Genomic DNA, 13,657 nt, shown 5'->3' with positions numbered 1-13,657 from the left:
AAAAAATAAAAAATATATATTTATTACTTTTATTCAAAATATTGATAATTCCATATAATCTACTAGCCATCTTGAGAGTTTGAGGTAGTGTAGGTTAAGTGAGTGAACTCTCCTTCTACATGCCAAATGTTATTGCATTATACAAACTTTATAAATATTAGAATTTTATTTATTTATTTATTTTTCAAAATGTTGATGACACGTTGCCGTTTTCATTTTTTAAATTCAATTTAGGGTATGTTTCTTTAGCATAATTTTTTCAAATTTTACTATTTGGACTCTATATTTCAAACTCAAACCAGATTTCTTTCAAACTCATCAAAACAAACACACCCTTAGAAATTTAATTAAAATTAATGAAACTATTAGATGAGATTCCACTTGCCCCAAAGTCTTAAAGTTGGGCTTAGTAGTGTGGTTTTACGCCTTAGGCCTTTCCCATTCCTAAAGCCCATAAAAATATGGTATTTTTATTTTTATTTTTTTCTCTATTAAAATATCCGGCTTGTTTGTTTAGTGTTTTGATTTGATTTGAGTTTTTTTTTATATGAAGTATAGATAATTATATCGGTAATATAAAAAATAATATTGAATATTGACTCTTTTGTAAAATGATAATATCGAGAATTGCGTCGAAAAAAATATATGGGCAAATAAACCCATCATATCAAGTAAATTTAAAGTAGACACGCTCATTTTTTCGATCAAAAAATGAGTTGTTCATAAGTTTGCCTAACTCAAACTTGTTGAAAAACTTATTCATTAAGCTAAGCAAGGTTAACAAATAAAATGGGAGCCCGAAAGACGATTATATTGAACTTGAAAAAAAAAAAAAAAAAAAAACTAATTGCAAATACCGAATGAGAAAAGATAATAACTTTGAACTTCTCTTGGAAATGCTGAAATCTATGGCCAATTAATTTGATTTAATTTAACTTTTGTTGCAAATGATCAAAGGTGATTGTATTTTCATATATCGCATATAAATGCATAATTGAAGCATCAAGAAATTGCAATGAAAATGCAAATAAAGCAAATTATTTGGCATGTGAGGGGTGACTATGACTTGCCTAAATTAGAATATATATTGACAAGGAAATATTACAGCATCTAAATATAGTTTATAAACAATTCTAAGTACTAAGTAGATGCTTACCTGAATTTAAATTAATGGAACACCAACTTTGGCTTAATTACTCTAATTTAAAATAAAAATAAATTTACTTCATTCAAGGAATAAAGACAAATAATTGGAACAAAGAGAGGTTCAAAGTGAATTTTAATTATCTAATTATAATTATATTTATGGAAATTTCATACCAAGTAGAACTCCAACTCTTCGGGCCGGGTCGACGGGCGGGCCTAATCTGTTTATGGTGATTTTTTTATATTAATAATGAATTCAAGTTAAATCATCGTTATCATCATCACTATTATCATTCAATTTTCTTATTAAATTAGGAATAAAAAAATATTGAGGTTGTAATGAAATTTATTTATGATTTCAAGATGTGTACGTTACATTAGATTATATATATCATGACACTTATTTTTAATTGCAAATAATATGTGAAGTCTCATGATCCGTACTACTTGACACAATATATATACACATATATATATATATATTACTTAATTAAATGACTTGATTATAACAAAGTGTTTTATTTTTTATTTTTACATGCTGTAACTAATTGGATTATTGTTTTTGTAATGGAGGTTTTGTATTTAAATTTTTTTTGAGTGAATAAGGGTAAAATCATAACTAATTGATTTTAATTATAGATTTGAAACTAAACAAAATTACTTGTGTTTTTAAGAGAGGATGAGTATATTCTTCCCTTTTAATCAATACCACTTAGAATAATATAAATTTATGAATAGAATATATCGAAAATATAATGTATTTTTATATATTTAATTAAATGTGTGAATTTAATAGATTATATTTATATATTTAGATTTTGCATGCATGCCCCTTAATTTGAAATAGCTATATGACATTTTCAAGATTAGTTTAAACTTGGAATTAGTTTAAAGTTCTTGTATGTATAGACAAATTTTTAAAAATAAAAATAACAATAATGTATATATGAAAATATATATTATCGATGCCAAAAATTGAGGATTGAAAATATCATTTAGGATCGGACAAGTCTACTCTTATCTCAAGACCGCTCATTCTACTACGGGGTAAAGTAGACACGGAATCTAAGCCATTTCTATGTCTATTTATGTGACAATCATCTTTTTTGTATTACAAGATATTTGATTTAAATAATTTATTTCCATCTTCAAAATATATTATCTATGAAGCTTCTTCTTTTTTAAAAATAAATAAATAAAAATAAAAACTCGTGTAAACATATTGATTGTCATATTCATATATTATTTACACGATACTTATTTCGATATTGTATCTAACATTTCCAATTCAATTAATCAAACCTGATAATGTATTTTACATTTACACTCTAAATTTTAATTAAACTAACTAATGAGAATTAAATTTAGTATAATTACGTGTGTTGAGGAGTCTTGTATATTAGAAAAATAATTAACGATTAATATCTTGACTAGTTTTAAATTTTAATTGAAACAGTTATTTCGATCGTGTAACAAATTTCATTACCACAATATATGAATTATATTGGCAAGTAGACAACATGCCAAAAGTATTTCCATACATCAAATTTATAAAGAAATCCTTATAATTCTATATACATATTAACATATATCCTTTAATATTATGAATCAAAGCATAAAACAATAATTAAAATTAAAATCAATATACAGAGAAGGAAATGCATTTTTTTAGCCCTTCAAAAGTTGCACATTCTTGAAGATATAAACATACTAATGGATTTTAGTTTAAAAAAAAAAAATTGAAAAAATAAATACATAATAATAATAATAATAATAATAATAATAATAATAATAATCCAGAACTAACACATAAAAATTCATCACTAACAAATTAATCTAATAATGCCCACATTTTATATTGGATCATTAAATTCCCAATTGATTAAGAAATTCCATCTTGACATGGAAATTCCACACATATATATATACTAACTAATAACAATCAAGAATCTGAGCACAAGACTTGATTAGCTTGGATGATAATAATCCCAAATGATCACATAAAAGCACAACACAAACAAAACAAATTATAAAATCAATAATTAATCCATCAGAAAATCGATCGATCGATCAATCAAAGCCTCAAAGACAAATCGAGGTGATTGTTGAACTGATCTTCCTGATGATCAGATCTGGCGTTGATCCAGCTAATTCCGACATGATCATAATTCAAATCAATGGCGGATCTTCCGGCGCCGGCGGGGGCCACGTGGCTGGATCCGGGCCGTTGATTTACGTGTGGCCTGAGATTGGAGCTGAACTCCCGGCTCTTCTTGGCCAGCGTTCTCTCGAGCTTATGTGCATTTTGGTGTCCTCCCAAAGCCTGCGAGCTGTAAAACTTCCTTCTGCAGTAGTTGCAGGAGAAAACCCTCTGATCTCCCGGGCTCAACGGCGGAGATGAAATCGGGGATAATGGACGGTCCAGAACTAAGTCGAGGTTTATGAGGGCGCCTGGGGAAAGGCTCAGATTCAGCGAAGCACTTCGCATGTTGTTCGAATCCTCGTAATTCATGACAATCAATCAATCAAGAAATAAATCAATCGATCGAAATGACAAACAAATTAGAGCAATTATTGAAGTAGGTATCAATCTATCTATCTATCTATCAATCTAGGGTTTTTTGGGAGGCTATTTAGGGTCTCTATTTATTTACATCAGCTGGGAGTGGAGATACATACATATATATATATATATGTATATGTATATATAGATACATATAATGGATGTGAGGGCTAAACAAACGATGAAAATTACAGGGAATGGAAGTGAAGCAGTTGCCTTGTTATGTTTGTGTATGTGTATATATATATATATAATGGAGAGTGGACGCAGCTATACATACATACAGCCCAAACAGGTGATAGATATGAAACAAGAGAGAGAGAGAGAGGAGAGAGAAAAGATGGGAATCAAAGGAGGGGCTGTCGCCTCCATTAAAGGCAGAAGAAGAGCAATATGTCGGGGAAATAATAAATGTTTTTTAGCCAATGTATGTCGAAATTTTCACTCTTCAATCTTTAAATTTTTACCCTAAAATTTTTAGGGTTAATCAGCACCTGGTCTATAAGACTATACTCCCAAATTTTCAGTGCCACATTCTTGGGAGGTCCAGGGAGTCCTACACCTTTCTACTTTATCAAATCCCTCGGGACTGCAACTCCCGGGAGCTCTCAAGAAGCACCACCAACACCAACACCAAGAACAACACAAACATATATATATATATATGTATGTTGATCTATAAGGTCAGATGTGGACATTAATTGTTGTAGTTAGTATATCACAAAGATGTATGTAATAATCAATCACAAGTCCAATCAATCAATCAATAATCAAAGATGTGTTCATTCATTCATCAATTCACTTTAATTTTAATTTTAATTTGAATATTATATATATATATATATATATATATAAAAGCCAAGGCTGGGACAGACAATTGAGAGTGGGAGATCATACACTCGTTTCCCATTTCAAGAACCAGATGGAGATATATATATATATATGTATGTATATCTCTATTCAAGATCATTTCAATAAACCCTTCTCTCTCTCTCTCTCTCTCACTCCTCTGTCTTTCTCTCTCTGATTCAATTACGTTAAGTAATAATAGACCACTCTTTCCTCAAAACACACAGACATCCCTCAACTCCACTAATTGACTTTTCCATGTTTTCTTATTGAATTATATAATAATATAATATAATATGATATGATATATATAATGCAAAGTACGTACACTTCTTTGATTGAAGCTTTCAGCTCATTCATTGATTCATTATATATATAAATTATACTATTAAATATATACATTGTTTCATGTTCTTCATCTACACGATGCTGCATTTATTGCACAGTACATAGTAATTCACAAAATTAAAGTTTCATAATATATATATATATATATATATTATTCTTAGGTTGCCCCTTGATCCAAGAACCAACATTCAACACTTTCTGACCTGTAGATTTTTTGCATAATAGTATCATTACACATTTGGGTTTTTTAATTAATTATTTTTTTTAAAGAGATAAATACAATTTTATTTTATTATTATTGTTTTTTTTTTTTTAATAAAATACAGTATGCAATCTTCCAGACAAGGTGGCGACGGACTGCTTAATTAATTGATTGATTGATTAATTAATTAATTAATAAGTATATATATATATATATATATAAATGTAAGAGCAAATTAAAAGTGAGTAAGAACAACAGGTAGCACATGGGGTATGAGTTAAAATAAGTGAGGAAAAGAGGCTACTAAAAGACCACTACACATGACTCGCAAATTAAATTAAATTAAATTAAAATTACTAAGCAGAAATGGCTCTTCTGTGACATGATGATGTCATTCATTTTATATATATATATATATATATATATGTATTTTTATTTTTATTTATCTTTATCTTTATATGTGTTGAATTAAATTTGTGTGGCTATGATTAACTTGATGGACCGATTGTGTATGATTTGCTTAATGTTATGCCATTTTAATTGAGGTTACTTAAGGGTTTGATTTCTTATTAGTCCTACTATTTCAATTATACCAATGTATTTATTTATTTAATGTTTAATGTTAATCCAACCTTCCTGCATATATATATATATATATATATATTTGAATGTTTAATGTTCTGGTACCATGTTAATTATTTAATTTTAATTATGTCCATTTGATGTCGCCCCAAAGTCTTTAAGCATGATTGGAGATGGATGGATTTTATTTTAAATTTGAAATATATATATATATATATATATCAAAATTAAAGTCATTGTTTGGATCATATATGCTAGATCTATAAAAAGTATTTGAAAAATATTTTTAATTACAATAAGCTTCACAAATGGATGAAGCAAGCACAACTCAAATATGACAAAAATAAATTTTGAAATCCCTAAGAATTTTAAAATGTTTTGAATCAAGATCAAATGATATATATGAAGAAATAATTTAAAATCGATTTAACCCAAATCCTTCCATCCAAACGGGACCTTAACGACGATTGATCGTATTATTATACAAATGATCTCTTGATCAGATCTAACTTGTCAAAATATATATTGATTGATTGAAAAATTAATAATATATATATATATATATATATGTGAAGATATATGGAAGATCATTGTTGTCTGTATATCCCAAACCACAGCATATATAATCTTATTGTTCCGACAACATTTAATATTATCGTAACATGCATGTTTGTCTCCAATATATATATATACATATATATAAACAGCCCCATGATTCCCCAACAGGGATTTCCAAAACCCTAATTTTTAATCAATTTGACGATGCAATTGTGCCTTGTTGTTGTACTTGAGGAACCCTGTCTGTCTCACTATAGCTTTTTATAAATATATGTATATATATATATATATTATTGTCATAAAATATTGCAAGTGTGAGAGAACACACTGAAAAATATGTAGAACTTTGTCTAAATCGATATTTGTCACTTTTAAGGAGATGCTAAAAATAGTTAAGAGAAAATTAATATAATTAGGCCCAAAATAGGCCCAATAATTATTAAATGGAGAAAGTCCAAGCCCATTTAAAAATTTGGGCTCAGAATTGGTGGGATTATCCTTTAGTGTAAACACGTACAAGAACAATTATTATCAATGGATCTTGAACTTTAAGAATATTAGGATATTTTGGGCTCATAGTTGAATATGCTTGTCATATTGTTTTAGTAAAATTTTAAAAATAATATTCAAAAATTATTTTATAAAAAATGTATTTTTCTTACCAACAATATATATTCCCTCCGTCGTTCAAATCTATGTTCACTTTTCTTTTTGGGTTGTCATCGAAAACTATTCTCCTTTTCCTTTGAAGTATAAAATTATTACATTTTTGTACTTTTTTTTACTATAAAATGAAAAAGTAACAATTATTACTCACTTTTATTAATTCCCGTGTCCGATCAAATGAGCACAGATTTGCACAACGGGGGAGTTTGAGTTAAAAATTGAAAAAGTATTCCATTTTTTAATTTAACTTGCGCTTCTTGATTTGATTTTTTCATAAATATATGTATTTTATGGAGTTGAATTTTTCTCTATCATATAAAGTATCTTGTCTCCTTTCCAAAAAAAAAAAAAAAAAAGACTTACAATTTTTGGGTATGGTTAGTTAAAAAACTTTATTGCTTTTGTAAGTATATTTTAATTTATTTGTAAAAAGTAATGGGCAAATTTTACTCCGAACAAACGTCACATCTAATACTCTCTACACAAACAAACTACATACACTCAATAAAATTATTATCTATACTTTCAATTTCTCTTTTTTTTTTATTTATAAAATTAATTTATTTTAATTATAAATAAATAAAACACTAAAAAATATATACACATTTATTTTGAATTATCCAATTATAAAGTAATTATTTAAAAAATATTACACCCTCCGTACCGGAGTTTGCTTTTTGCACGTATATTTTTTAATATTAGTATTATAATCGATTGTACTGAAAAGACGAAAATACCCCTATTAGTATTGTGTAATATAAAAGTAATGGCATTTGTGTAATATAGTGTAAGTTGGAAGGGTATTTATTATGTTATGTAGGTAGTACAATTACTAAATTAGGAAATTGTAACCTTATTTTGGGAGGGACGAAAATGAAAAATGACAACCTTTTAATGGGACGCAGACATTTTTACTTTTACATAAGAAAAAAAAAATATTGACAAAATTATTTTTATACTACTTTTAACTAACAATTATAATTAAAATAGTATTATTTTTTTAACTATATTTTTTTTTATATATTTGTATTATTTAAAATTTTATTATTTATAAAATAATATTCATACTGTATATATTTTATTAAAATATAATATTTAAAATATTTAAACATGTATTTTAAATTTATTTTAATCATATATTTTTATTTTATTTTAAAATTAGGATAATATTGCTTACATTAAAAAAATAACAAAATAATATATTAATTCGATATTATTAACTAATTAAATCACATTATCTTAAATACCTTAAATACAAGTAAATATTTTTAAAATAAAATTACGAGTAAATATTGTGCATATAACGAGATTATGTAAATAATTTTAAAATGAAACTACTGGTAAATAATGTACAAATTACATGATTACTAACAATAATATTATTGTAAATATCTTAAATTACGAGTAAATATTTTTAAAATGAAATTACAAGTAAATATTATGCATGTTACCATATTATGTAAATAATTTTAAAATAAAATTACAAGTAATGTACATATTACAATATTACCAACAATAATATTTTGAGATTCCATATACAGACTTTTCAACAGTTAGAGACATTGCAAGTAATTATACCGAAATTAAATTATTTTTTAAAGAAATACTATTAATTGTGCATTTGTCTTGAAAAAGTATATATTTTAATTTATCTACTAAAAATTAAAATATATTCATATTTAGTAAAAAGTGTAAAGTTTAAAAGTATTTTATCAATTATTTTTATTTAGTTACATTATTGTCATAATTTATTCTATTCTAATTAAAAACTTTTACATCATTAGCTATATGAAAATTTTAATGCTATCATTATAAAAAGTATAAAATTAATATTCAATTAATAGTTTTTTTAATTATCTGTAACAAAAAAAACTTTAACCACAAGTACTTCTTCCACTGGATGACCTCTCTGATTATGGACACAATCTTTTAAGTAATATAAATTAATAAATTAATAATAATAATTTATGATATTATTATATTATTTTTTATATGAATTTTATTGTTGATATTTTACATATTTTTATTGATTATTTTTTTGATAATACAATTTTATATGATATAAATACATTTTTATTTATTATTATTATAAATTAATTTAATAGAAAAATGAGAAATTTAAAAATAGATAAAAATATTTATTAATTAAAAAATAAATAAAAATAAATGAATTTTATTAAATATATTTAAAATTGAGAAATTTACAAAGAAAAATTTTAAAAAAAAATCATATTTTTTAAGACAAAAAAGAAAATTAAAAAATAAAAAAAAAATTAGGGTGGAATATTATCAATATTAAATTTATATAATTAAAAAGACAAACAAATCTGCCAGTGTTAAACCAAATGATTCATGGAAATATCCGGCGCTTCCTGGACTGGGGCTATTCAAAGAACACTTACCGTTGAATGATAAAAAAATCGACAGCGAACGGTGTAGATCGTTCAGGACCTCGACTCCTGTAGCTCCCAATAACTCACTCCAGAAATCTCGCGTCGATCACATTCAACCGATTAATACTTAAATTGTCTAATAAAAATGGTAACATAGCAAATTCGATAAAATATCCCAATTCCTATTTCAACGCATAACCTCGCCGCCGCCGTCGCCGGAAAATGGAGATGAAGAAGGAACACATCTTCCGTTCCCAACTTCCAGACATCGACATACCAAATCATCTCCCAATACACGAGTATTGCTTCCAAAACATATCCAAACACTTTACCCGCCCTGCAATTATCAATGGCCCCACCGGCGACGTCTTCACCCACTCCCGCGTGGAGCTCACCGCCAGAAGAGTCGCCGTCGGCTTCCACAACCTCGGAATCCGGAAAGGCGACATCGTTATGCTCGTCCTCCACAATTCTCCGGAATTCGCCTTCGCACTCCTCGCCGCCTCCTTCATCGGCGCCACCGCGACCACCGCGAATCCGCTCTACACCGCCGCGGAAATCGCAAATCAAGCGAGGATATCGAAGCCTCACCTCATCATCACCCACGCCTGCTACATCGACAAGGTAAAACTCACCGCGACTGAAATTAGCGCCAGAATTGCAACAATTGATGCTCCGCCATCGCCGAATCTAATTGATTTCTCCGATTTGATGAGATCGGACGAGAAATTGCTACCGAAAGTCGAAATCGATGCGGAAGACACGGCGGTTATGCTCTTCTCCTCTGGAACCACCGGTCTCCCCAAGGCGGTTATGCTGAGCCACAAAAACATCGTGACCTGCATCTCGCAGCAAATCGACGGCGAAAATCCGGCCGTCCACACCGAGCCGGAGGACCTAACGATCTGCATTCTGCCATTGTTCCATTGCTACTCTTTAATTTCGATTCTTCTCTGCAATTTGCGAGCAGGTGCTGGCATCGTTGTTATGCCGAAATTCGAAATCAACGAGCTACTGAAACTGATACAGAAATACAAAGTGACTCTAGCGTCGTTCGTGCCGCCGATACTTCTGGCGATCGTGAAGAGTCCGGCGGCGGCCTCCGACTATGATCTGTCGTCGGTGAGAAGAGTGGTTTGTGGCGCGGCGCCGATGGATAGACGGCTCGAGCTTTCAGTCCAAGCCAAGCTGCCCAACGCAATTATTGCACAGGTATTCTATCTCACTATTAATTTGTTTATTTTTGTGAAATTGAGGCGTCACTAAATTGAAAGCTTCGAAAATGACATTTAGGCTTGACATTGTCTTTCGTGTTTGACATTATTATTCTTTTTTAAATATATTATATCCAATATAAATATAACATCACATTTAATATATGAACACTTATCTGCTCGATTGAATTGGTTGGCTCAATATAGTTATAAAAGTAAATATATTAGTGTTTTATAATACTATTATAATAATATTTATAAAAATAAATAAATTATACAAACATAAATGTTAAAGTAAAGTTGTGGAATATATTAACATAAGCATATATGTAAAAATAAATTGGTTGCATATTGTAACAATTTATGTAACATATTTTGAATTAATTCACAGGGATATGGTATGACTGAAGCTGGAGTAGTAACAACGAGTCCCGGTTTTTCGAAATTTCCTCGAAAATTCAAACCCGGTTCGTGCGGAACTGTCATTAGAAATTCGGCGATAAAAATCGTCGACCCCCTGACGGGGGCATCTCTTCCCCGGAATTCTGCAGGGGAGATTTGCACCAAAGGTGACTCTGTCATGAAAGGTATATATATATATATATATGATGCCTGAGATTGATCATATTTATTTGTTATGTATACAGTCATGTGTATTTTGATGCAATGTTTTTGGGGGAATTAAGGTTATTACAAGGATGAAGAAGCGACGAGGAGGACGATAGACGAGGAGGGATGGCTGCACACAGGGGACATCGGGTATGTTGATGAGGATGATCAAGTGTTCATCGTGGAGAGGCTAAAGGAACTCATAAAGTACAAAGGTTTTCATGTAGCGCCCGCGGAGCTTGAAGCGCTGCTCGTCTCCCATCCTGCTATATCCGATGCTGCCGTAGTCCCGTAAGCTACATATATATAATTTAGTTCGCCTTAATTGTGCTGAATTATAATTCATTTGGATATGTATTATATAATCGAACTATGGAAGGATGATGGACGAGGCTGCCGGAGAAGTTCCCGTGGCGTTTGTGGTTCGATCCGCCGGCGGTGGTAACATCTCAGAACATGAAATAAAAGAATATGTCTCCGAGCAGGTAGTATTTTCTTCTTCAATTTGTCTTTGCAAACTTGTTTATATATTTCATCCATCGTCTAAATTTATTTTTTATTTTTCTTTTTTAATTCTTATTCAAATTTACTGTCATAAAAAATTTATTTTTATCCACGTTTTTAAAATTCGTGTTTGGACATAAATTTAGATGACGGATGAAGTACTATTTATTGATGTATTGTTATTTTTCGTTGAGCGGTGAAACGAAATTGAATGCAGGTGGCATCGTACAAGAGGATTCATCGTGTATTTTTCATTGATGAAATTCCTAAAGCTCCATCGGGTAAAACTTTGAGGAAGAATCTGCGATCAAGAATTTGAATCTAAATTTTTCCGAGCTTCAAGTTAATTTCTCTACATGGACGACAAACGAAGCTCACATAACTTCTTAGTGTTTTGAATTAATTAAACAAAATAATAATAATAATAATAATAATAATAATAAATTATTGCAATCTATGTTGAATGGTGTACGTTACTACAATATTGATATATAAGATGAAATTTTGAGGTGAATGTTTTTTAGTGATGCAGTTAACTACAATTCGGTATGTGTACTTTCTTGTTCTTTTAATTTTTGTTGTATTTAGATAAAACAATTATTCAATGATATTTTATATATAAAAAAAAATATTTCTTTGGTATTATATAATCATGATAATTATAATTATTATTATTGTAACAACTCAAAAGAAAATTGTCTTCATCTATTAAAATCTATTAAATAAGATGTACGTGTGTAAATATTAAAATACTTTTAGACCCTAAAACCTACATTGTGTTTGTTTGGGGGATTGGATTAGATTTTCACTGTTCATTCCATTTTTTTTCCAAAAAATATCAAATCAAACACCTATTTTTTATTTTTTATATTATACTAAAAATCAATTTTACATTCAAAACATCACATCAACACCTATTTATATCATATCATACAACTATTCAAATTCAAAATTTTTACTATTTCAATCCCAACTTAAAATGTATTTTAGCATTCTATTGTAAGATTGGGGTGGTGCTGACAAAAATCTCAATAGGAATGTACTATTTTGTTGGTAAAAATTATATTACTACTATTTTTTGTATGGTAAGCTAAATAATTTTATTTATAAATAATTTTATTATTTTTATTTTAACAAATAATCAATTTATCATTATTTTTCTTACTTAATAAATTATCTTTTTATTAATTTTTTAATGAATTTACTATAATATCTTCATTTTATTTTAACATTAAAATATTATTATTTTTTAATTTCTATATCCACTCATAATAATTTTACTGAAGGGAGAGACTAAAATAAATTTAAGATAACTGAATATTCAATAACATAATTATATTCCCATAATAAATATAGCTCACCCAATAACAGAAGGACTATAATGATTATTCCTTAAAATAAAAATTAAATTCAAGCAAAAGGCAAATATGCCCTACAAACAATAGCCAGTACGACAGATTCATGTGGCCCAATAATTAACAATAAGGCCAATTTAATTTAAAAGTTTCAATAATACTTTTTTTCATCTCAGCTAAATATCAAATCCAATATAAGAATTTAGGTAAAATATAATTAATAAATAATTAAAAATATATATAATAAAAATTATTATAAATTAATATTAAAATAATTAAAATTTAAAATAAAAACTATGATTAAAATATATCATTATATTTAAAAAAAATAAATTATATGAAAAGAATAAAAATAAATTATGTAGGACAAAGCTAATATATATTTTTCAGGGGCCACAACAAATGGCAAATTATACTTTATCTTTATTTTTATTTCTGTATTTTGTTTGATTGTCCTCAACGCGTCTGCTTTCTTGGTTTCCGTACTTAAATTTACAATAGTTTTAATGATTTATCACACTACCAAATCACTAATCTTATCTCTTAATTGAAAACACAAGTGGTAGGAATGGTGTAGTGTCCACCTTGAATCCCACTATTCATTACTACTATATATATATATATATATTTGTATGAATTGTTGTAGCATTAAGTATTATATTAATACA

At 28.2% G+C, this 13,657-nt stretch overlaps 2 protein-coding genes across 2 annotated transcripts; one reads left to right on the top strand and one right to left on the bottom strand.

Moving 5' to 3' along the window:
• Window positions 1-3,103: 3,103 nt before the first annotated feature.
• On the bottom strand, window positions 3,104-3,886 carry LOC127265265 (zinc finger protein 2). Its single transcript, XM_051294997.1, has one exon. The coding sequence runs from the start codon at window positions 3,656-3,658 to the stop codon at window positions 3,221-3,223; it is 438 nt and encodes a 145-aa protein (XP_051150954.1). The 5' UTR covers window positions 3,659-3,886; the 3' UTR covers window positions 3,104-3,220.
• A 5,490-nt stretch (window positions 3,887-9,376) lies between these two features.
• On the top strand, window positions 9,377-12,077 carry LOC127265255 (4-coumarate--CoA ligase 1-like). The gene is made up of 5 exons (XM_051294987.1): window positions 9,377-10,519; window positions 10,913-11,108; window positions 11,208-11,421; window positions 11,510-11,615; window positions 11,852-12,077. Exons 1-5 carry the CDS (start codon window positions 9,530-9,532, stop codon window positions 11,951-11,953), a joined length of 1,608 nt encoding a protein of 535 aa, XP_051150944.1. The 5' UTR covers window positions 9,377-9,529; the 3' UTR covers window positions 11,954-12,077.
• Window positions 12,078-13,657: the final 1,580 nt, after the last annotated feature.

This window comes from Andrographis paniculata, unplaced genomic scaffold (genome assembly GCF_009805555.1).
Source record: "Andrographis paniculata isolate CXL003 unplaced genomic scaffold, ASM980555v1 Contig17END, whole genome shotgun sequence".
Taxonomy (NCBI): domain Eukaryota; kingdom Viridiplantae; phylum Streptophyta; class Magnoliopsida; order Lamiales; family Acanthaceae; genus Andrographis; species Andrographis paniculata.
The sequence above is the reverse complement of the archived record's forward strand: the minus strand, read 5'-3'. Positions and strand labels throughout refer to the sequence as shown.